The sequence below is a fragment of the Lathyrus oleraceus genome, chromosome 3, assembly GCF_024323335.1.
Source record: "Lathyrus oleraceus cultivar Zhongwan6 chromosome 3, CAAS_Psat_ZW6_1.0, whole genome shotgun sequence".
NCBI lineage: Eukaryota > Viridiplantae > Streptophyta > Magnoliopsida > Fabales > Fabaceae > Lathyrus > Lathyrus oleraceus.
In genome coordinates, this window is record NC_066581.1 from 500,962,223 (window position 1) to 500,983,416 (window position 21,194).

At 39.2% G+C, this 21,194-nt stretch overlaps 2 protein-coding genes across 3 annotated transcripts; one reads left to right on the forward strand and one right to left on the reverse strand.

Annotated features, from left to right (window-relative positions):
• The first annotated feature begins 8,857 nt into the window (after positions 1-8,857).
• Positions 8,858-14,056, forward strand: LOC127128385 (proline-rich receptor-like protein kinase PERK8). 2 transcript variants are annotated; one of them, XM_051057640.1, is made up of 9 exons: positions 8,858-9,020; positions 9,333-10,486; positions 11,096-11,503; positions 11,843-11,929; positions 12,207-12,277; positions 12,464-12,540; positions 12,827-12,974; positions 13,289-13,450; positions 13,551-14,056. In XM_051057640.1, the coding sequence occupies exons 2-9, from the start codon at positions 9,427-9,429 to the stop codon at positions 13,806-13,808; spliced, it is 2,271 nt and encodes a 756-aa protein (XP_050913597.1). In that variant the 5' UTR covers positions 8,858-9,020; positions 9,333-9,426; the 3' UTR covers positions 13,809-14,056. The 2 variants fall into 2 exon arrangements, with proteins under 2 accessions (XP_050913597.1, XP_050913596.1); XM_051057639.1 differs by having other exon boundaries at positions 8,859-10,486.
• A 60-nt stretch (positions 14,057-14,116) lies between these two features.
• On the reverse strand, positions 14,117-15,927 carry LOC127128386 (uncharacterized). Its single transcript, XM_051057641.1, has 5 exons — positions 15,498-15,927; positions 15,301-15,415; positions 14,787-14,868; positions 14,430-14,481; positions 14,117-14,341 (listed from the first exon to the last, which is right to left on the reverse strand). Exons 1-5 carry the CDS (start codon positions 15,849-15,851, stop codon positions 14,279-14,281), a joined length of 666 nt encoding a protein of 221 aa, XP_050913598.1. The 5' UTR covers positions 15,852-15,927; the 3' UTR covers positions 14,117-14,278.
• Between the last annotated feature and the right edge of the window lie 5,267 nt (positions 15,928-21,194).

The window sequence follows — 21,194 nt, forward strand, 5'->3', positions numbered from 1 at the left end:
ATTTGCTGTTTATTGTTGTTTGTCTGAGTACTGATGATACTTGATTGTTTTCAGGTACATTTAGTTGCTTACAGTTCTTTAAGAACTTGCTTGCTGCTGCTTGGTTTTTAAACCACTTGAGGTAGGACTTCTATTCTTCATGTAGTCTGGAGACCCGGCCTGTTACTTGGCCGGGCAAACTGTCTGAAGTCCTCCTTAAGAGGCGATGTTTGTGATTGTTTAATTTTGTGCCTAAGCAGGTGAAGTCCTTGATCAAGGCAATTGGTGGAAGCCAAGGGATATGCAATCTATCCCCCACTACTCTGTTGAGTCGTCCCTCTGCTCACACGGCTGTGTGTTGATGCATTGGGACACAAACCCAAGATCTTGTACTTTGTACAGTTGTGTCAGAGTCTTTGAGCGTAGAAGGGTCCCTCCATTCTGGACCCACGCTCCTTCGTCAGAAGCTCTCCCTGGTCAGGGATAAGAGCTGTGAAGTCTAATCTTCACTTCACCTTTCATCTGCTTCACCTTAGCCTCGTAATGGCAAGGTTAAGAGCGAGCAATACCCATGTACAGATGACTTGCTTCGGCAGTCAAACCCATTGTGTGAGCCTCACTTGACTGGTTATAGTGTGTGCTTTGTGAACATTTGTTTGCTTGTATGCTTGTATGCTTGCTTTCTTCCTGGATAGGAGTAGTTTGCAGTTGTGCAAGTAGGTAGAAACCTCAACGTAGGGTAATGATGCATGACAACACTAGGCTCGAGTACAGCTCCCTGGTAGTGTGTCTTCCCTTGGTTTCTGGCTAGATTTTCTTTCCCTTTAGGACGAACTACATCGCCCTGATCCTTGTTCCAGACGAGGTATGTAGGCAGGTGGTCGTGCGAGACCACTCCGGGCAACTTTTTTCCTTCTTTGTGTGTGTTTACTTGTGACCTGATTGCGTGTTTGGTTCGGATGCCGACGTAAGTCCAGTGATTGGCTGTCGGGCTCCACGTTTGCCCTTTTGGGTGTGTTTGGTTCGGATGCTGACGTAATTCCATCGAATGGTTGTCGGGCTCCATGTTTGCCATCTGTTTGTGCGTTTTGTGTTGTTTGGCGTGCGTAAGCCGAACTACAGTGGCTCTGATTCTCGTTCCAGACGAGATATGTAGGCATAGGATGCGATGTCCTATCGAGCTCCCTTCTTCTTAACCCCACCTGCGTTCCCTGTGTGTGTGTGATGTTTAACAACCTATTCTTTATTTTAGAGCGTGGATCCCGTCGAGTACGACGGACGTGAGGGGTGCTAATACCTTCCCCTTGCGTAACCGACTCCCTTACCCTTTCTCTTTGGTCGCGAGACCATTTCCTTTCCAGGTTTCTCTGAGCGTTTCCTTTCCCTATTTTGGGATAAATAACGCGCAGTGGCGGCTCTGTGTTGTGTTTTTATTTCAGCCCGCCGGTTGATTTTCGCGGATGCGACACCCTGAGGGGGATACTTTTTTATGCATTCATCATTTAGAAAAGCATAGCATATTGCAAAATTCATTGCGTAGCATTTCCATGGTTATGGAGCATTACGTTGTAAAAACTCATGCACCAGCATTGCAAGCATAAGCTAGTCTCAAGCCGTGGTTACCGTTTGAGAATTGGTTTAGCTGGTTGGTGAAGATGTTACTCTGAGGAGTTCGGCATCGTGATTCTGAATCGACAGTATTCCCCAGTAGTGCGATATTGGAGGAAAATTCTGTCGTGCAAAGATGGAAGTTGGAAGATGTTACTCTGAGGAGTTCGGCATTGTGATTCTGAATCGACAGTATTCCCCAGTAGTGCGATATTGGAGGAAGAATTCCGTCGTACAGAGATGGAAGTTGGAAGATGTTACTCTGAGGAGTTCGGCATCGTGATTCTGAATCGACAGTATTCCCCAGTAGTGCGATATTGGAGGAAAATTCCGTCGTGCGGAGATGGAAGTTGGAAGATGTTACTCTGAGGAGTTCGACATCGTGATTCTGAATCGACAGTATTCCCCAGTAGTGCGATATTGGAGGAAGAATTCCGTCGTGCGGAGATGGAAGTTGGAAGATGTTACTCTGAGGAGTTCGGCATCGTGATTCTGAATCGATAGTATTCCCCAGTAGTGCGATATTGGAGGAAAATTCCGTCGTGCGGAGATGGAAGTTGAAAGATGTTACTCTGAGGAGCTTAGCATCGTGACGTTGGATCAACAGTATTCCCCAATAGTGCGATATTGGAGGAAGAGTTTCCGTCGGGCGGAGATGGAAGTGAAGATCAGAGAACGTTACGCGTCAGGCGACTGGGGTTCAAGTGGAGAACGGGGTTCATTGTTTGGCAGCAAGAGTGACAAAGAAAGTTCTGGGGTTCAAGAAAAGCAAAAAAAAATCAATCAAAAAAAGTTTTGGGGTTCAAGAAAAGCGAAAAAATAATAATAATTCCCAGCGGAGTGCAAATTGTTCGTCTGTTCTTGGTATTCAACCACTCTTCACTCTGATCATCTGAAAGCCGAGGCTGTTCGTATCGACAGGTTCACAGTGGATTGAATAGGGGTAGCTGTAACACCTCAAAATTTGCCCTCCTCTTCTTGGGACTAGTTTGAGACATTTCATTTCATTTTAGGACATTAGGCATTGCATTTTGCATATCATATGAAAATAAGAAGGTCATCCTCCAAGGTCTTTTCAGAAGATGGAGAAGTTATATGATTCAGGCCTGAGGGTCTTTATGAATTGATGATCAACCATCTGAGGGTTTGCACTTCAATTAGAGTTTCTTGATTCTTTAAAGGTCTTGAGTATCATCTGGTTTTCAAGGATATATTATCATCATCATGGTTATGTCATCCTCAAGGGCTTCATTGTTCGTTCTCAAGTTCCTTTGGATTAGGGTTTTGACCTCTGGTCAACCCTAATCAATGACATTCTTTCAACCAGGGTTTCTCAAGGAGGTGAGGTATTTTCTTGGGATGAAGATCACATGGTTATATTGAGGAGCTTACATGAGCTAGGGTTTCATTTCTGAGCAATTTCCCCAAGTGGTGGAGGTTCAAGCTGATCGGGGCATTTCAAGGTCATCTGAGGACCATAAAAAGTCAACTGTGCCGTCAACTGAGGGCTTTGAGTTGGGGAGATGAATTTAAACACCTCAATCATGTTCAAACAAGGCTTATTCATCATGTTAAACATCTATCTTGAAGATTTTGAAGTCATGGCAAAAGTTTCCAAAAATGGAAAGTGGCCTATAATTTCAAGTTTCCAAAAATGGCAAGTTTCTGGTCCACATTCAACTTGATTTTTCAACATCCAAATAAGTTTCAAATGGATTTTTGGTGAACATGAAAGTTGAATATCTTTCTCTCCCCTTTTCAAAAAGTCCTATTTCATGATCATCTGATAGTTGGTTGAGAAGTTATGGCCAAATGATCACAAAGTATGCATGGAAGTTTAACATGGCATAACTTTTGATTCAAAACTCCAAATTGGTCCACTCTTTTTGCAAAATGCTTATCATGACCAAAGCTTTCCAAATCAATCATTGCCATGCATGGGAGAAGCTCATATGCTTATCATTCCTCAAGTGACCATTTTGGAGGGAAACTTCACAATTCAAAATTGGCTCAAGCTACAAGCAAAATACCTCTTCCATCATGTTTATTAGTTGGTTTTAAGTGAATTTGAAGCATAACATGGTACTGTTCACGTGCACATGGCCACATGCTAGCTCATTTTTGCATTTTTGCATTGTACTTCATATTTCACTAATCTTAATTAACCAAGGCCTAAGTGGATTAGCATTGTGATTAACACCTCATATAAAAGCCAAACCCTAACTGTTTTTGCTCATAACAGAAAATTTGAGATCTAGAATTTTCCATTTTCCCCCCAATTTTCTCTCTCTTCAATTTTCATTTTTCTTCACATAACTCTTCAATTTCTTTGCATATTCTTGATTATCATGCACTATTAAGCAAGATTCAACTATTGGATTGGACAATTGAGCTGGTTTTCAAGCAGATTCAAGTGCATCACATGTTAATGGAAGCTTGGAATTGAATCAGATCTAGGAGTTTTCAAGCGTTTCTTTGTGCACAAAGCTTCGAAGCAAGGTTCAGGAAGTTGATCTGGAGAGTTTGGAAGCTTGAATACGCGTGAATAGTGCACTGCTATTTCAAGTAGGTGAAATTTTCATCCTCTCTTTTTGCAAATTTATGTACATAATCATGTAGATCTTCCATTGCTGAGCTTGCTGATATGTTTGGATTTGAAAATGGATGAATATTGCGCATGCTATGTTGAATTAAAGTTTTGGTTGCAAAAATGTTTCTCTTCGATCCGTGCGTGTTAGGAAGAATTAGGTTAAATGAGTATGATATTTGAGTTGTACATGGAAAGATCTTTCGAATGGTGTATGGTTTGTCCATTTCTGGAAAAATGCACGGCGGAGCTCCGCCTGGTTGGCCGGAGAAGACGGCTGATTCCGCCGTCTGTAATTGGTTAGGGTTCGTGCCATGTGGAACGCTGACTGTATCGTGCGTGGCTATTCCATTGGCCATGATTATTTTGACTTCGCTTGCGTGTGCGAAGACCGCCTGCGTGGCTTGCCACGCGTTTAAGTGAAACGGTGCGTTTCACCAAGCGCTTCTTGACCTAGCACGCATGAGTTCGATCCTGGCGTGTTGTATTTTTGTGGATTTAATTTGTTTTCTTCTGGACCTTGCTAGCGTGGGTTCGATTCTTGGCGTTTGCATGTTTCTGATTTTTATTTTGAGCGCTTTTGTCATCCTTGCTAGCGTGGGTTCAATTCCTGGTTGATGTATTATACTGAATTTATTTGAATTTCATTTTCCTTCATATTGCCATGCTATTTGTTCACTTTAAAAAATCATAAAAAATAGTAGAAATGTCCAATTTGACTCCAATTTTTTTTCCTAATTTTGTTTTAATCTCTAGTTTTTTATAGCATTTATTTCATGATTTGTTTGCTTCTGGATTTTTATTTTGGAATTTTTGAATCCATGTTATGCAAAATTGATACGCTATGGTTCATTGCTTTGTGAAATGCTCATCTTTAATCCAATTGACTTGAAATTTGGTATGCTTGATCCTCACATGTGATTTGATTTTTGAGCTTTGGTTTGGGATTTTTATCATATGCTATCACTGTTTTGGGCACATGAAGATATGTTGTGACAATTTGTGTCACATTTTGGATGTAGCATTTGTGCATTTTTGTTTACCTATCATTTAAGATCTTCTGGATCTAATTTTTTGCAGATTGCTTGTTCATAACATGTGGAATTCACATAAAAAATTTCAAGACCATTGGATGCATTTCTGTTTTGATTTGGATTTTCTAATTTGATTGTCCATTTTGTGCACATTGTCTTGCCTTTGCTTTACATGGATCATTTGAGCTACTTGCCTTGTGAATTAATCTTGGTCCTTTTGAGGACATTTTATTGATTGATTGAATGTGCAATATGTGAAAGATTGACTTCTGTTTTCATCATTTGGGTTGGTTTTGGACCTAGTCTTTGCACTAGTGTTTTTGTACATAACTAATTGTGCTCTGTGTTTCAGGTTTGGACATTAGCCTTGATGATTGGTTTGGTCTCACTTTGTGAGATACAAATGATATGAATTCTGACCTTTGATTGTTTTGTAGGATTATAAGTATTGAGCTCATTGCTTCATTTGATTGTTTGAACATTGCTCATTGAATTGTAAATATTGGAAAGTTCCACTGTTTGTCTGTTGGTTTTCTGATTGAGATATTAACTGTTTAAGCTTTTGTACAGGTACATTAGTTGCTTGCTAGCTTTGCTTTTGCTTAAGCTTTGGATTGTGGTTGATACACCACTGAGGTAGTTTAGCCTTCTTACTCCATGTAGTCTGGAAGTCCTGTCACCTTTTTGGCAGGCATTTTGGCTGAAGTCCTCCTTAAGAGGCTCTGTTTGTGTTTGTTTACATTTGTGCCAAAGACCTCCAAGTGAGGCATGTTACTTGATAAGTCCTCCTAAGTGAAGAGGCAATTGACAGATAGAAGGGATTAGCAATCAATCCCCTGTTATTCAGTGAGTCGTTCTTTATGCTCGCACTACGTGCTGATGCTCTAGAACATGTACCCAAGATCTTTGTATAGAGTCTGTCAAGCGGAATAGGGTCCCTCTTTCTGGATCCCACGCTTTCTTTGTTTTGAGCTCACCCTGGCCAGGGTTAAGAGCATGAGGTCTCATCCTCATTACCATTTTGATTTGCTCACCCTAACTCCCAATGTTAGTGGTTAAGAGCTTCTGTTTGCCCTTACAGTTTGGCTTGTTTGTCGAGGTTGATATGACCCCTCTTGACTAAAGCCTACCCATTGTTTGGGCCTCTTGTATGTATATAGAGTGTGATACTTGTTCACTTGTGTTGGTGTTTATTTGCTTTCCTCTGAACTGACTTGCTTCCTGTGTGAGTTAGGTTCTGATTAGAGACCTCAACTTAGGGATTACTGATTGCATGATAACTTTTAGGCTCGAGTCTTAGTCTCCCTATTAGTTTGTTTGCTTCCCTGGTCTCTGGTTAGGAGAGAGTTTCTCCCCTGTTTAGGGGAACTACGTCGCCCTCATTCTCATACCAGATGAGATACGTAGGCAGGAGATCGAGCGAGATCTCTCCGGGCAACCTTTTTTTTGTTGTTTTGACGTCTCAGCGTCTCTTTTTGTTTGCATGACAACTTCTAGGCTCGAGTCTTAGTATCCCTATTAGTTTGTTGTCTCCTTTCCCCTGTCAAGGGGAACTACGTCGCCCTGATTCTCATACCAGATGAGATACGTAGGCAGGAGATCGAGCGAGATCTCTCCGGGCACCATTTCAACCTTTTTGTTTCTTTTGACGTCTCATCGTCTCTTTTTGTTTGCATGACAACTTTTAGGCTCGAGTCTTAGTCTCCCTATTAGTTTGTTGTCTCCTTTCCCTTGTTAAGGGGAACTACGTCGTCCTGATTCTCATACCAGATGAGATACGTATGCAGGAGATCGAGCGAGATCTCTCCGGGCAACCTTTTTGTTTCTTTTGACGTCTCAGCGCCTCTTTGTGTTTGTGTGACAACTATTAGGCTCGAGTTCCAGACTCCCTATTAGTTTGTCAATCTGATAACCTTTTTCTTTGGTGTTCGCTGGTTAGCGTGTGCTGTTGTTTGGAGTCGGATGTAAGTCCATGTATTGGCATTCTGTTTCCTTTTGTTTGTTATTGTCTGGAGTCGGATATAAGTCCATGTATTGGCATTCTGTTTCCTTTTGCCAGGAGTCGGGTGTAAGTCCATGTATTGGCAATCTGTTTCCTTTTGAGTGTTTCTTTTGACGTCTCAGCGTCTCTGTTTGGTGTATTGTTTCGGCGTGCGTTAGCCGAACTACCACAACTCTGATTCTCATTCCAGATGAGATACGTAGGCATAAGATGCGATATCCTAGCGAGCATGCCTCCCTTTCCCCGAACTACGTTGACTCTGATGTTTGTTTCTGACAAACTACGTAGGCCCAGGATGCGACATCCTGCCGAGTCCACTTCCTCCGTTTTCTTTCTTTCACCTGTTTATTATTCCAGTTTGTGCAATTTCTTTGAGTAGTTTTATTAGCAACCTTATCCTATTCTTTGAGCTACCTTTTGAGCGTGGATCCCGTCGAGTACGACGGACGTGAGGGGTGCTAATACCTTCCCCTTGCGTAACCGACTCGCGTACCTTGAAATCTCTGGTCGTAAGACCGTTCCTTTTCCCTTTCTTAGGTTAGTCCTGCGCTTCCTTTCCGTCATAGGATGAATAGCGTCGGTGGCGGCTCTGTAAATTGTTTTTTTTCCGCCAGTTGTTTTTCGCGTTGCGACACCTAAGCGTTAGCAAGAGAGTATATCATTTGTAATTTATCCATGTTATTTGCAAACTACAATCACACATATTAAAAAAAACTATAAGACTTTGTCCTCACCATATATCTCTCTCATTTTTGCGCGGTCGGCCACACTAACAATAATGTGGGGTAAATCAATTTCTTCCTCTCCAGGGAAGACAACACCTCACGGGGCCGAACTCCTTTTCGTAACTAAGTCTCTGGTACATGGATCTCAAATTTCTTCCATCGTAACCTCTTCAGTAGAGAGACTCCAATTTAATGTTGAAGGAAGAAGCTAAAGGAAGAAGCTGCAGAACGAAAGTGAGGCCATGATCAATATTTCACAAATCTACTCTTGCAATAGTGGGAAGACTCTACCAGGCTATAGCAAAAGGAAAGATGAGCATCCGGAGTAAGGGTCCTCACCAATACGAGACATCTCAATTAATCGCCTCAATCGAAGGGGTTGGATCGGGCATGGTCCTAGCGAAGCTCGATAATTCCATGGTCATGAATGACATTCTAGGAGGTGCACACGATGTATAACATGTTAAAGAACAACCCTGAAAAAGGTTTCCAAAGCTTTTTCTTAACCTAAAATTAAAACACCTTCATGAAAGCCGAAGACCCCGAAAGATCTAAGAGAAAGCAACTTTCAAATTCTTTCGGATGACCTCCTCAAACTCAAACAAAGACAACAATATCCCTACCACAGTGAACCTATACTCATAGAATATAACTAAACACATGTCCAATAAACTTCATATCTTTTTTCTAAATCAACATAAACTTGCACAAATAGAATTCTATAAATAACTAATATCAAAACAAAATAAGACAAAGTAAATATGTTCATTAGAACTTGCACATGGAAAATACGCGTATAAATAAAATACTTTGAGCAATAAATCTAGAATGTTAGAGTCTTTAAGTACAAAAAAATTTGGACATCCAAAAATATTTATATAAACAAACTCTTGTTTTTTTTGTTCTATAGTAATAGTAATAAAATGACAATGTCAATAGTTAATGATTGACTGTTTCAATTTTCAATTGGTTCACAGCCTTTTTTCCACTGTATGTGAATGTGAATGACGACCGGGTTGTGTGACAGACAGTGTAGCTGATCTTCCTTCTCAAAGTCGTCTCCACGTTCTCTCTTCGTGCTCTATGTATGTTCCACTATTGCTATTTTCTGCTCAATTATAGTACTACCTTTTTCTTCTCTCACTTTCTTTCCACTCCCTTTTCATATATTATACAAAATATTTATTTTTTGAGATCTGGGTATGCTGCATTTTGTTCTTAATGTTTTGGTTTAGGTCAGAAATATTGCTGAGTTTGTGATTTCTCATTGATTCGTGGGTTTCTTTGTTGGAATTTTGAAATTTCAGTATTGTTAGGTTTTGTAGACTATAAAAATATTAGCTTTATTGAAATTAGTTTGTGGGTGTTGAAATTTGGGAACTGGATTGTTGTTTTAGGGTTCAGTATTTACTTGTGGAAGAGTTGATCTGAAATCTGATGTTTGATCTGGAGTTTTGAGTGTTGTTGAAGGGTTTTGGAATGTAGTGAGTGATGGCTTCAATTACTCTTTCTCCAAATGCTGCCCCGGTTGCTTTGCCTCCATCATCTAGTGCTGTTGTTTTGTCACCACCTCCATCACCGTTACCTGGTTCCTCTCAGTCGAATCAAACATCGAATTCTCCTCCTCCTTCAGACCCTTCAGCTCTTCCTCCTTCTCCTCCACAGACTGTGCCTGTCACCCCTCCTCCTTCGCCACCTGTTTCTCCTCCTCCTTCGCCACCCGTTTCTCCTCCACCATCAACTACACCGCCGCCGAGCTCTCCACCACCATCGCCGCCAAGCTCTCCACCACTGTCACCACGTGCATCACCACCTCCACCAGTTGTAACATCACCACCTCCTGCACCAGTTGTAACATCACCGCCTCCTGCACCAGCTACCACTGCCCCTCCTCCACCAGCTACCACTGCCCCTCCTCCAGATGAAACTTCACCTTCTCCTCCAAATTTGTCTCCACCACCTCCAGCAGCTGGTTCCCCTCCTCCTAAATCATCAAAGCCACCGCCTTCTCAAGCAATTTCGCCGTCTCCACCTCCTCCTCCTCCAGCCAATCCTCCTCCTACACCACACGCAAAGCCACCAAAAAGTACTCCACCTCCTTCACGTGACGCTTCCCCTCCATCAGTTTCTCAATCACCTCCTACACATGATGCACCCCCTCCATCTGTTTCTCAATCACCACCTTCCCCTTCAACTGTTTCACCTCCTTCCCCTTCAACTGTTTCACCTCCATCCCCATTGCCATCAACTCTTACTCCAGCCCCTTTGCCTCGTCCTCCTACTAACGAAACAGTACCCGGTGGCAGTCCAATTGTGCCATTGCCATTGAGACCAAGTGTTGATGGTTCTAATAATATAGCCACAAACAACACACCTTCACATTCAGGAGGGTTAAATACCGGAGCTGCTGTTACTATTGGCGTTGTAGTTAGTTTAATTGTCCTCAGCCTTCTTGGTATCGCCGTGTGCTTTGTACAGAAAAAGAAAAAGGAAAAAGGATCCAGATCTGATTATGCTGCGCCTTCTCCATTTACCTCATCTCACAATTCAGGTATTACACTTTGCACCGAAAATTATTAGCAATGTACTCTCTTCTTAATTTTTCATGTTGTTTGTTATTTACATTGATTATTTGCTTTTGAGATGATACTGAAGATTTTTCCAGCACTGCATAAACTTAAACTAGATAATCTTGGTTACACCGGATTCTGGATTTTGGTTCCTGGATATACAGCAATAATAAATAGAAAAGTCCCCAGATTCTGGTTCTTAAATATTCAATATTGACTCAAGGGGTTCATTCATTTGATTTTGCATATATCTATTCCGAATATTTTTTCCCAGACATTAGAATCGGGTTATTAGTGACAGCTTTCGGTAGTTTACAGTTTTTAACTGGTTCAAACCTCCATGCTTTCCTTTTAGCCCTGCCAAAAAGAGCAACGCTTTCACTCATTTGTGGCGTCTTTGGGTTGAGAAATTTTAGTTGATTAAAATGATTAAGTTGAATAATTCTAGTAAGACTTTACTTCTTCTACAAATTTAGGAATTTAGCTGCGTTATGTTTGAATTGCAAGGCACTATATAACCGCCACATGTTAATAGTTACTGTAAATGGCTGCTACAATATTTGTTTTTAAACATTCATATTCTCCTACAGGTACCTTGTTCTTGAAGCCATACCCTCCAGCCAATTTGAATGGGAGTGGCAATGGTAGTGAATTTGTGTATTCACCACCGGAGCCCAGTGGAGTAAATAATTCAAGATCATGGTTAACATATGAAGAACTAATCCAAGCTACAAATGGGTTTTCAGAGCAGAATTTGTTGGGAGAAGGTGGATTTGGTTGTGTCTACAAAGGTTTGCTAGATGGAAGAGAAGTAGCTGTAAAACAGCTTAAAATTGGTGGTGGACAAGGGGAACGTGAGTTCAGAGCAGAAGTTGAGACTATTAGTCGAGTACATCATCGTCATCTGGTTTCTTTGGTTGGTTACTGTATATCTGAGCATCAAAGATTGCTCGTCTACGACTATGTTCCCAACGATACTCTTCATTATCATCTACATGGTAAGATACATATCTATGATTAAGTGATTTCAATTGATAAGACTTTCATCACAGATCTTCACCTTCGAGACCTATGAAGCACATACACCAACATGGAGACATCAAGGGACACTGAAGTGTGTGTGTGACCAAAGCACCATTGTCCCTTATTTTCATTGCTATCATTAAAAATTGCTTAGAAGTTTAAAACAAAATTAAATGTGTATTCTGAAATCTTGATCATATCTATGCTGTGTCACACTCATCAAGCTAGCGGCAGAAAAAGGAAGTTGAACATGTATGAACTGTGTCCATCTAAATTTCGATCTAAAACATGACCAGTAATTTAATATTCTACAGATGAAAAAGCACCCATTTTGAATTGGTCTATCAGAGTTAAGGTTGCTGCTGGCGCAGCTCGTGGAATAGCTTACCTACATGAAGACTGTAAGTTTCTTTTTTTTTTCTTTCAGATTTGTAGTTATCCCAAGAAGACTGGTACTACATGTTCCTTTTAGCTTAGATACTTTCTTTCGAAATGCACATTTTTCTTTAAATTATGCCCATGTAATTCTTCCGATATTTTTCAAACACAATCAAAATGCATCAGAGGTGGTTCCGTTATTGTCAATTGCAAATTTAGAATTGTTTGTGTTTCTAAGTTTGTCCTCTTTGGTTTTTATAGCATATTGTTTTCATCCTATTTCTATTTGATTTTTTTCAGGCCATCCACGCATTATTCATCGAGATATAAAGTCATCAAACATCCTTCTCGATCACAACTTTGAAGCTCTAGTAAGCTTCTTTTATAATCTACACCCTCTGATTCAGAATACTTCATAATTTTTTTTAAGTATTGCACGCTTTGTAAATCGGTTCATTCTTAAATGACAGCTTATGCTGAGCAATGAGCATCTCCAAATTGATGTTTCGCATTTCTAATTGGGACAATCTGTTTTATTGATATTATTTGGCCAACAGGTTTCAGATTTCGGGCTTGCGAAATTAGCATTGGATTCGAACACACATGTAACTACACGTGTAATGGGAACATTTGGGTAGGTTAAACCTCTGTTTGTAGTATCGCTCGAGTCATATTTTTCTGTTTACAATATGAAAATAAGCTGTTCATAAGTTGTTTTCATAAAATCTTCCAGAAAGTCTCTGAAGTGCTTATTCCAGTAGATAAACTCAAAAAAGTCAAACCAAACAGGCTTCATTCTCTATTTTCTCCCGACTGCTGCTTGTTGCTGATATTGAATCATTTGAATATTGATAATACTAAAGTATGCACTGTTATCATTCTGAGCATATATAATCGAATAATTTGTTCTGAATTGGCAGGTATATGGCACCAGAATATGCGACGAGTGGAAAATTGACTGATAAGTCCGATGTATATTCCTTTGGTGTTGTGCTTTTGGAGCTAATTACAGGTCGGAAGCCTGTAGATGCGTCTCAGCCAATCGGTGATGAGAGCCTGGTTGAATGGGTGAGTCACGCATTTCCAGTAACATTTCTTTGCTTATTAATATTATAGATATTTACAAGACATACAAGTTAATAAGAATAGGTTCCAGATTTAGATAGTATCTTATCTTTATTACTTGATTTGATACGGTTGAGGTTAATCACTGCAAGCAATAATGCTAGAACACCGTTTTCCCTCGCAAATTGAAGAAATCCACGAGTAAAACTGCATAGTTGTTCCTGGTTGTGTGATTCCATTGTGCAGGATCAAAGGAAACCTTGTAGATCAAATTGATGATCCAATTATATTAATGGTGTTCGCAATTTGAATTCCAGGCTCGGCCTCTATTGATTGAAGCACTTGATACCGAGGACTTTGAAACTTTGGTGGATCCAAGACTTGAAAAGAACTACAACAGAAACGAAATGTTTAGAATGATTGAGGCTGCTGCAGCCTGTGTGCGTCACTCCTCAGTTAAGAGGCCACGGATGAGTCAGGTAATTTTAGAACACGCCATTGTCATATACTTTGTTGAATTGATTTAGAAGATGCTAACTTTGTTGTGCATGCTTTGGCTTGTTCATCATCGTTTTCCAGGTTATGAGAGCTTTTGATTCCATGGCTGAGTTTTCGGATCTGAATAACGGAATGAAACCGGGGCAGAGTTCAGTGTTTGATTCCGCACAACAATCTGCACAGATCAAAATGTTTAGGAGGATGGCTTTCGGAAGCCAAGATAGTTCCAGTTTCTTTAATGATTCTCAAAGTAGCTATGGAAGTAGGAATCAAGACTCGACAACTATGCTCCCTCAAAATAAAACTCGGCCTTGGAACGTTCGAGACGACTCTTTATAGCTGCAACATATCTGCATAAATTTTCACGCGCGCGAACACACGTAGGTCGACCAGTAATTCCTCAGTGATATCTTTGTAAAGTTGCTGCATTTCTTCCATTTTGCTGGGACAGGTGCTGTGGTGTACTGATTTGTAAATCTCTTATTTTTTTATTTTATTTTTATACTATTTTTATTCTCATTTTCCTAATGTGATATTCCTGATATTATTTGATATTAATATTTTTAATTCTTTCGAAATTTCACACAGTTCCATATGTTATTTTATTTTATTATTTATAATAATACTCTTTGTCATATTTTGAATACTTAATACAAAATACAATATATTTTCATTCATATAATATCAATCTTAACATGCAAGTATATCTTTAAGTCATTTGCTTTTATTTATGTATATACAACAACACTTTCACATTTTCTACTTGAGAAAATCTTATAATCAGATTCCACAATAATGTAGAGCTTTCACTAGAATCGATCTGCCAATTGAGGAAATCGTTGAAGAAGCCATGTCACACTCTTTATCAGCGTCTGCATGTAAAGTTTTTCAAGAGGATTAGTCTGATATATTCATTGTTTTACATTCAGAAGCATTGCAGATAAAGAAAAATTCACATACCAAAGTTGCATCGCCCGGCTTGATTGCAGGTTCAACACTGTCTCGTCCATATCTGTTTATCCGAAAATATAAGGTTCATCAAGAAATTAAACTATAATAAATTTCGATTACGAATAGCATATAAACACATCGAATCATGATTCCTTTCACGGAACACTGATACCGATCAAACCAGAAACCGCCACCAATTCATTCACGAATCCGACCTAAATAGCGTATTACGCAAGAAAATAAATAATCATCATCTAAACAAAAATTCCATACGAAAATCATGGAAGTTGTTTATACTATGATCAAAGAGTTTACCAAGCACCATCATGTTAATGCTCACAAAAAAAACAAAGTATCATTACTTACGTTATTTGCCTCTTGCCATTAATCACCTCCAAACGATAAAAACTGCATCCTTTGCTAAAAGGAAAAGGCTTTCCTTTCCATTCTGCAGGCAATAACAAATGTTAATAAAACATAACACCTTCTCAAATAACCCTGCAATGGTTTTAAATTGTGGTCTGCAACAACATTTGCAGCCGCAATATTGCTGATGCGGTAGTCTCTGCAACCTCAGACGGGCAATTGTGACGTGATTTGAAATCACGTATTTTTCCACATTAAAAATCACATTGAAATCACGTGTTTTTTCACATTAAAATTCACGTCGTAATGGCCGTAATACGCATCACAACGACCGTAATGACTTCAATTTAAAACACAACCTTTTATCGTATGAGATCTATTTACACGACTTTCTCAATAGATATTTACCTAAAACTAATTTACATCGAAATTCCATTCTAGTTAAACTCTATGAGTAATAGATAAATCAAATGTATAGATATAAAGAAAACTTCAATTTGAATATGAAACACACCTAAATGCCAAATCACTCCAACAGATGATGCATCCTCCATAGACAAATCATCAATAATAAACTGCAGATCTAAGCTTGTAGATTCAGTAAACTTCTTGAAGAACTCTATAATTTCCTGCAAAATAGTACCAACAAAAATTCAGAAACCAATCTGCATAATCAATTATTTAACCAAAAACAAAATTCCCATAAATCACCTTACGACCGACAAAGGGCCTAGGAAAGACAAGATCCTCGTACACACAATTTTCAGATATAAGAAACTGAACAGAATCCACATCATGTCTATTGATTCCTTCATAGAAATTTCTCACCACTGTTGAAGCTGAATCTACAACGTTGTTATCATCAAAGCGTGTGGTAGTTGTAACTGATTTATTAACTGCCATATTCCATTTTCTTGCTGTTCTTGTTCCAACTCCAGCAACCTTGTTAACTGAATTTGGAACATAGATTGTGATGATTCTTTTTGGTGACAAAGAAGTTAGAGGTGAAGTTGAGTTCAAAATTAGCGATTGAGTGATGCTACTTGAACTACACACCATAGACATTTTATGCTACACTTCACCCACTAGGCCACCACCTCATAGACTCACTTTATCTTCACACTTCAACAGGTCTTATATTTAAAATGAAAAAAGTGTATATATGTGTATAAATATAAGCTTAGAAGAAAATAAATCTTAAACATGCATTTTAAGATTTATTTTAAATTAGTGGATATATTTATATTTTTTTCTTAAATAGACTTCTTATTTTGTTGATAAGGTAAATACATTTTTTTATTAATACTACTCATTTATTTTATTTGATAAAATATTTAACATTGCAAAAATTAGAAATATGCACACATCTATTCTTTTAAAAAAAATATAAATTATTGAATAAAAAAGGAAAAACAATTTGGATTGATATATTTGCACAGGGTTAAAAGAGATATGTATATTTGCAAATGGCTCACGAGGGACGATGTAGAAGGTGAACGACGCCCACAACATTCTCTTGGTCGCCCGTTTACTAGATTGAGCGCCCATTATTAAGATATAATACCCATTTCTCGAATACGTCGCTCATTCTATGGATGACTCGTCAGAAGCGTGAGAACGTGAGAAGTGACATGTCTGAATCTACAACGGTACAAAGAAGAAGTCACAGGAAATTTAGTCACGTTCTCCTAAATAATAAGGAAGTAAGTTCCCCTCCCCCACGGTCCTAGAAGTGATTACTACTCCTTGGATGTCTGAAGTTGATCGGAAAAATAGCAAGTGTACTATTTTTACCGATGTAGTAATAAGGAGTTTTATTTCCAAGTATCGATCTCAAGGATTGCGTAGGAAATACTTATTTTAATTTGATTCTATCAGAACAAAAAGATAATGGTTTGGTTGTTTTGGAATTTATAATAGTAAACACAAAAAGAGTAAAAATAATTGATTACGATAAAAGATGCTAGGGTGAGTGGTTGAGCTAACCGGCTATGAATTCAGTCACGATTTCCTTAATACATATGAAACATTCAATCACCTAACCTCAGAATGTTCTTAATTAAGTCCTTAAGGAAGAAACTATTAAAATACCAATTCTTACTCAAATGTCCATTCAATTAATCATTGGTTTTAATCATACAAAATATCAAGGTCTACGGTGATTTATGAAAGTTACTAGTCCTAGATGATGCATTCATAAACCCAATTGTGTGAAAACCCTACCAATCACAATCCTGTTATTGGAAGTCATAGATCAATTTGTATTTGTCCGATACAAAAGCATAATAACATCACACAATTGAATTGAAATACGTAACATAGTAATCAAGAGATCATTGGTTCAAATTCATAGCATGCGATAACATCAAGACCACCCCCTAGCATCAGGGGGGTTTAGCCTCTCATAGTACTTAAAGAACTCATAATGTAAAGATTAGACATTACAAAGAATTAGGAGAGTTTGATCTTCAATGGTTGATTCCCCTTGAATCTCGCCGTCTTCAAATCCGTCATATTCGCTATCTTCTCCAATGCAATCTTTTCTTTCGTCTGTAAAAAGGTGCCTTCTTCTTTCTCTTTCAAGCCTTCTTATAGCTTCAGATGAATCTCCTCCAAGCAAAAGGTCCAAACTACCCTTAATGAGCAGAATCGGTTCACAAAGCAAAAATTAGGTTTTCCAAGCTGCGTCCAATCAACACGGCCGTGTGGTGGCACACGGGTGGCCGTGTTGTTCTTCATAATTAATTATTTTCAGCACAAGCTACAGTGGAAACAACACGGGCCGTGTTCCTCCACACGGGTGCCCGTGTTAATGCACTGTTTTATTCAACACGGCCGTGTGGTGGCACACGGGTGCCCATGTTGATCTCTGTTTTTCTGCTCCCATTCTGCTCTGCCTGATCAACAACACGGGCAGTGTTGTGGCACACGGGTGCCCGTGTTGACCTGCTGTTTCTTCATATTTTTACCCTTCAGAGTGTCCATAACTTCACCATTCTTGCTTTTAAACCTGTGCAATGGCCTGTAACAATGACACTACCAAACGAAACATAAACGAGATTTTTTTGACATAAACTTGTAATCGAATGCAATGCGATACCAAACCAACAAAACATGATAAATGACTCCAAAGCAACTGAAAACAAACATAAATCTTACCAAAGTGATGAAAATATGTCGGATTAACGGAGGGAATTCAATGGAAATGGTGACCGATCACAACCACAAACTTGTCTCATTGCTTGTCCTCAAGTGATGTATTGAGTCCAAACAAAGGTCACCCCCGACTTCATTTTCTACAATGCAACCTAGTCTTTCACCATTTGTGTTCTTCCTTTCCAATCGAGTTTCAGGTCTCTCCGATTCAGGCAGTTTACCACATTTCCACATCAGAAACCTCTTCACCTGCAAGCTTTTCACACACTCACAATACCTCTTAGGGTTAGGTGTGTACACTCACAACATAGTATGCAATACCAAACTCTTAACTTTGAATATATTCTAATGTCACTACCACAGCAGATTCCACACACTTTTTGAGGTCTTTTTAGGTTGTAACGGGGCTTGGGTACGGTGGGATAAACAAAAAATTTTGGATAACAAAGGGTTTTGAACTCGGTAGTCATGTTGTGTGATTTTTCTTTCTCTTTTTCTCGTGCAGCACGTATACTTGGGGTTTAATTTCACTCTTTTGACTCTTTTTCTACTCAAATTTTCCGAGCATTTTATATCTGTTAGAGTCTTAGGTCTCGGCAAGTGCATTTTTCTCTTTTGTTTTTTTTTTCTTTTTTTTTTTCTTTTACAGAAAATACATACTATTTTTCTTGTTTTTTTTTTCTTTTATGATCTCATATTATGCACTTGCCTTCTCTTTCAAGATTTCCACCCCAAACTTAGTTTTATTGCACATCTTGCAATTCACACAATCATACCGAGTTATGACACAAAAGGAAATGAATGATTCAAAGTTAACAGGGGGTTTATGATGAATAATGCTTAAACGTTAACATAGGGTTTATGATGAATAAAATGGCTAAGGCTCAACGGGGTTTACGAAGGGAAACATATATATATATATATATATATATATATATATATATATATATATATATATATATATATGGATGGCTAGAAAGGCCCTGGCTAAACAAACAACTTGCCTCAGTGTGTGTTGTCATGCTGTGACGTGTCAACAGGACATACGCAAAATCAGAGTGATAAAGTTATACCTGGCTGAACTCTCATGTTGATATTTCGTGTTTGGCTTTTTGTGATCTCACCATGTTGGTTAGCTTGCAAGCTCTGAAGTCTCCTTGTGTTATGTGGTTCTTTTCTGACTTGGTCTTTCCATACCGCTTTCTTGGTCCGATGTCCCCAAATTGTGTCCGACTTCTTTTCTCAAGGTTGCATCAACTTCCGGGGTGCCTTATCAGAATAAGTATGAGGGGTGTCTTTCATCCACTACCATTGATCCCGGATTCGTCCAACCATTTCTCATCACTCTGTACACACAAGTAAACAACGAAAACAAACAAAAACAATACGACGACAACAAAACAAAAGCGATGGAAATAAAACATGAAAGGAAAAACCCCCCCACACCTGAACTAAACATTGACCTCAATGTTTAAATCCAGATACAAAGGGGACTCACAGCGACTACTGTTGGTTTACTGCACTTGTGTGGTTTCCTTCCATTTGGAGGTGTTTGTGACTTTGCCCTTTTAATTCTCCTCCTCCCCTACACAAAATTTTAGCACACACAAAGAAAAATAAAAACGCAATAAATTAGAAATCAAACGCGTGGGTTGCCTCCCACGAAGCGCTTCGTTTAACGTCACATGGCTCGACGGTTCATTTCCCTTATCATGGGGGGTATTTCAGGTTCAAAACCTTGTTGCACCTCTTGTCTACAACACGGACGTTGTCTCTGTTATCAGTGTGGACTCCTTTGTGTCACGATTCCTTTTTAACTATCCTTTCAGTGTTCGGAATCTTTCCATTTCGGGTGGCTACTGGCAGTGGTGAGCCTTTGATAGTATTCAATGTCCTGATTAAGCCTACTTGATACTGAGATTTTGTATCTTCCTCCATCTCCTGGTTTTCAATAGCATTCAATGTTATTTCCTTGTTGTGAACTTTCAAGGTTAACGTGCACTCATCCATGTCAAGCTTGCATCGACTCGTCTTCATGAAAGGTCGACCCAGAATGATGGGTGCCTCATTGTCTTCAGGTATGTCTAGGATTACAAAATCGACTGGGAAAGTTAAGTCCGCTATTGTTACCAGCACATCTTCAGCTATACCATATGCATCTTTTCTTGAGTTATCCGCAAACTTCAGATTGGTCTTTATATCACTGATGTTTTTAATACCCAGCCTGTGATAGACCGATAATGGCATCAGATTCACACTAGCTCCCGAATCTATTAGTACCTTTTTGAAGGTTCTTTCTTTGATTGTGCATGGTACTGTGACGGTTCCTGGATCCTTCTGTTTGTTAGGAATGTTCTGCTCCAGGGAGTTTGCATTATATTGTTCCTTACCAGATACCTGTTCTTCAGTGGTTGGTTTCTTTTCAGCCATTACCTCTTCCACGAATTTCTTGTACATGGGCATCCTTTCAAGTGCTTCAAACAAAGCCATATGACCCTCAATCCTTTTAAACATTGTTATGAATTTCTCCAAGTCCGACTCACTAGGTTCCTTCTTTGTCATTCTCTGAGGATAGGGCAACTTAATCACCGATTTAGTTTCTTTTGTAGTTTCTTCTTTAGTCGGCTCGCTCGGTGATATCATTTTTTTCTTTTTAGCAACCTTTTTCTCTGTCGTCGTGACAGTATTAACATTCTCCTGACCTCTCGGATTTTGAATTGTTTCACTTGGTAGGGAACCTGGTGTTCGAGAACTTGCCAATTGATGTGCTATCTGTCCCAGCTGAACTTCGAGATTCCTTAGGGAGGCGGTGGTATTCTTCTGATTGTTTCTAGTCTCTTCTTCAAATTGCATATTTTGAGCTGCCATCTTTTCAATTGCAATATCCCAATCTGCCTTCTTTGGGACTTGTTGTTGCTGTTGCAGATATTGGTTTTGATATTGGCCTTGTACCTGCTGTTGCACATTCCCCTTTTGATCTTTCCAAGCAAAGTTGGGGTGATTCTTCCACCCCGGATTGTAGGTGTTGGAGTAGGGATTTTTTTGCTTTAAAAACTTGATATCTTCTATCTGTTGTGGTGTTGCAAAGCAATGAACAGTATTGTGTGGTCCATTACAAATGCCACACACATCGTTTGGTGCCTGTTGTACTTGAGCCACTTTCTGAGCACCTATGTTTAGTGCCTTCAACCTTTTCTCCACCTCTACAGCAACTGCTTCTTCAATTTTTACCTGTTTGTTTGTTTCAAGCTT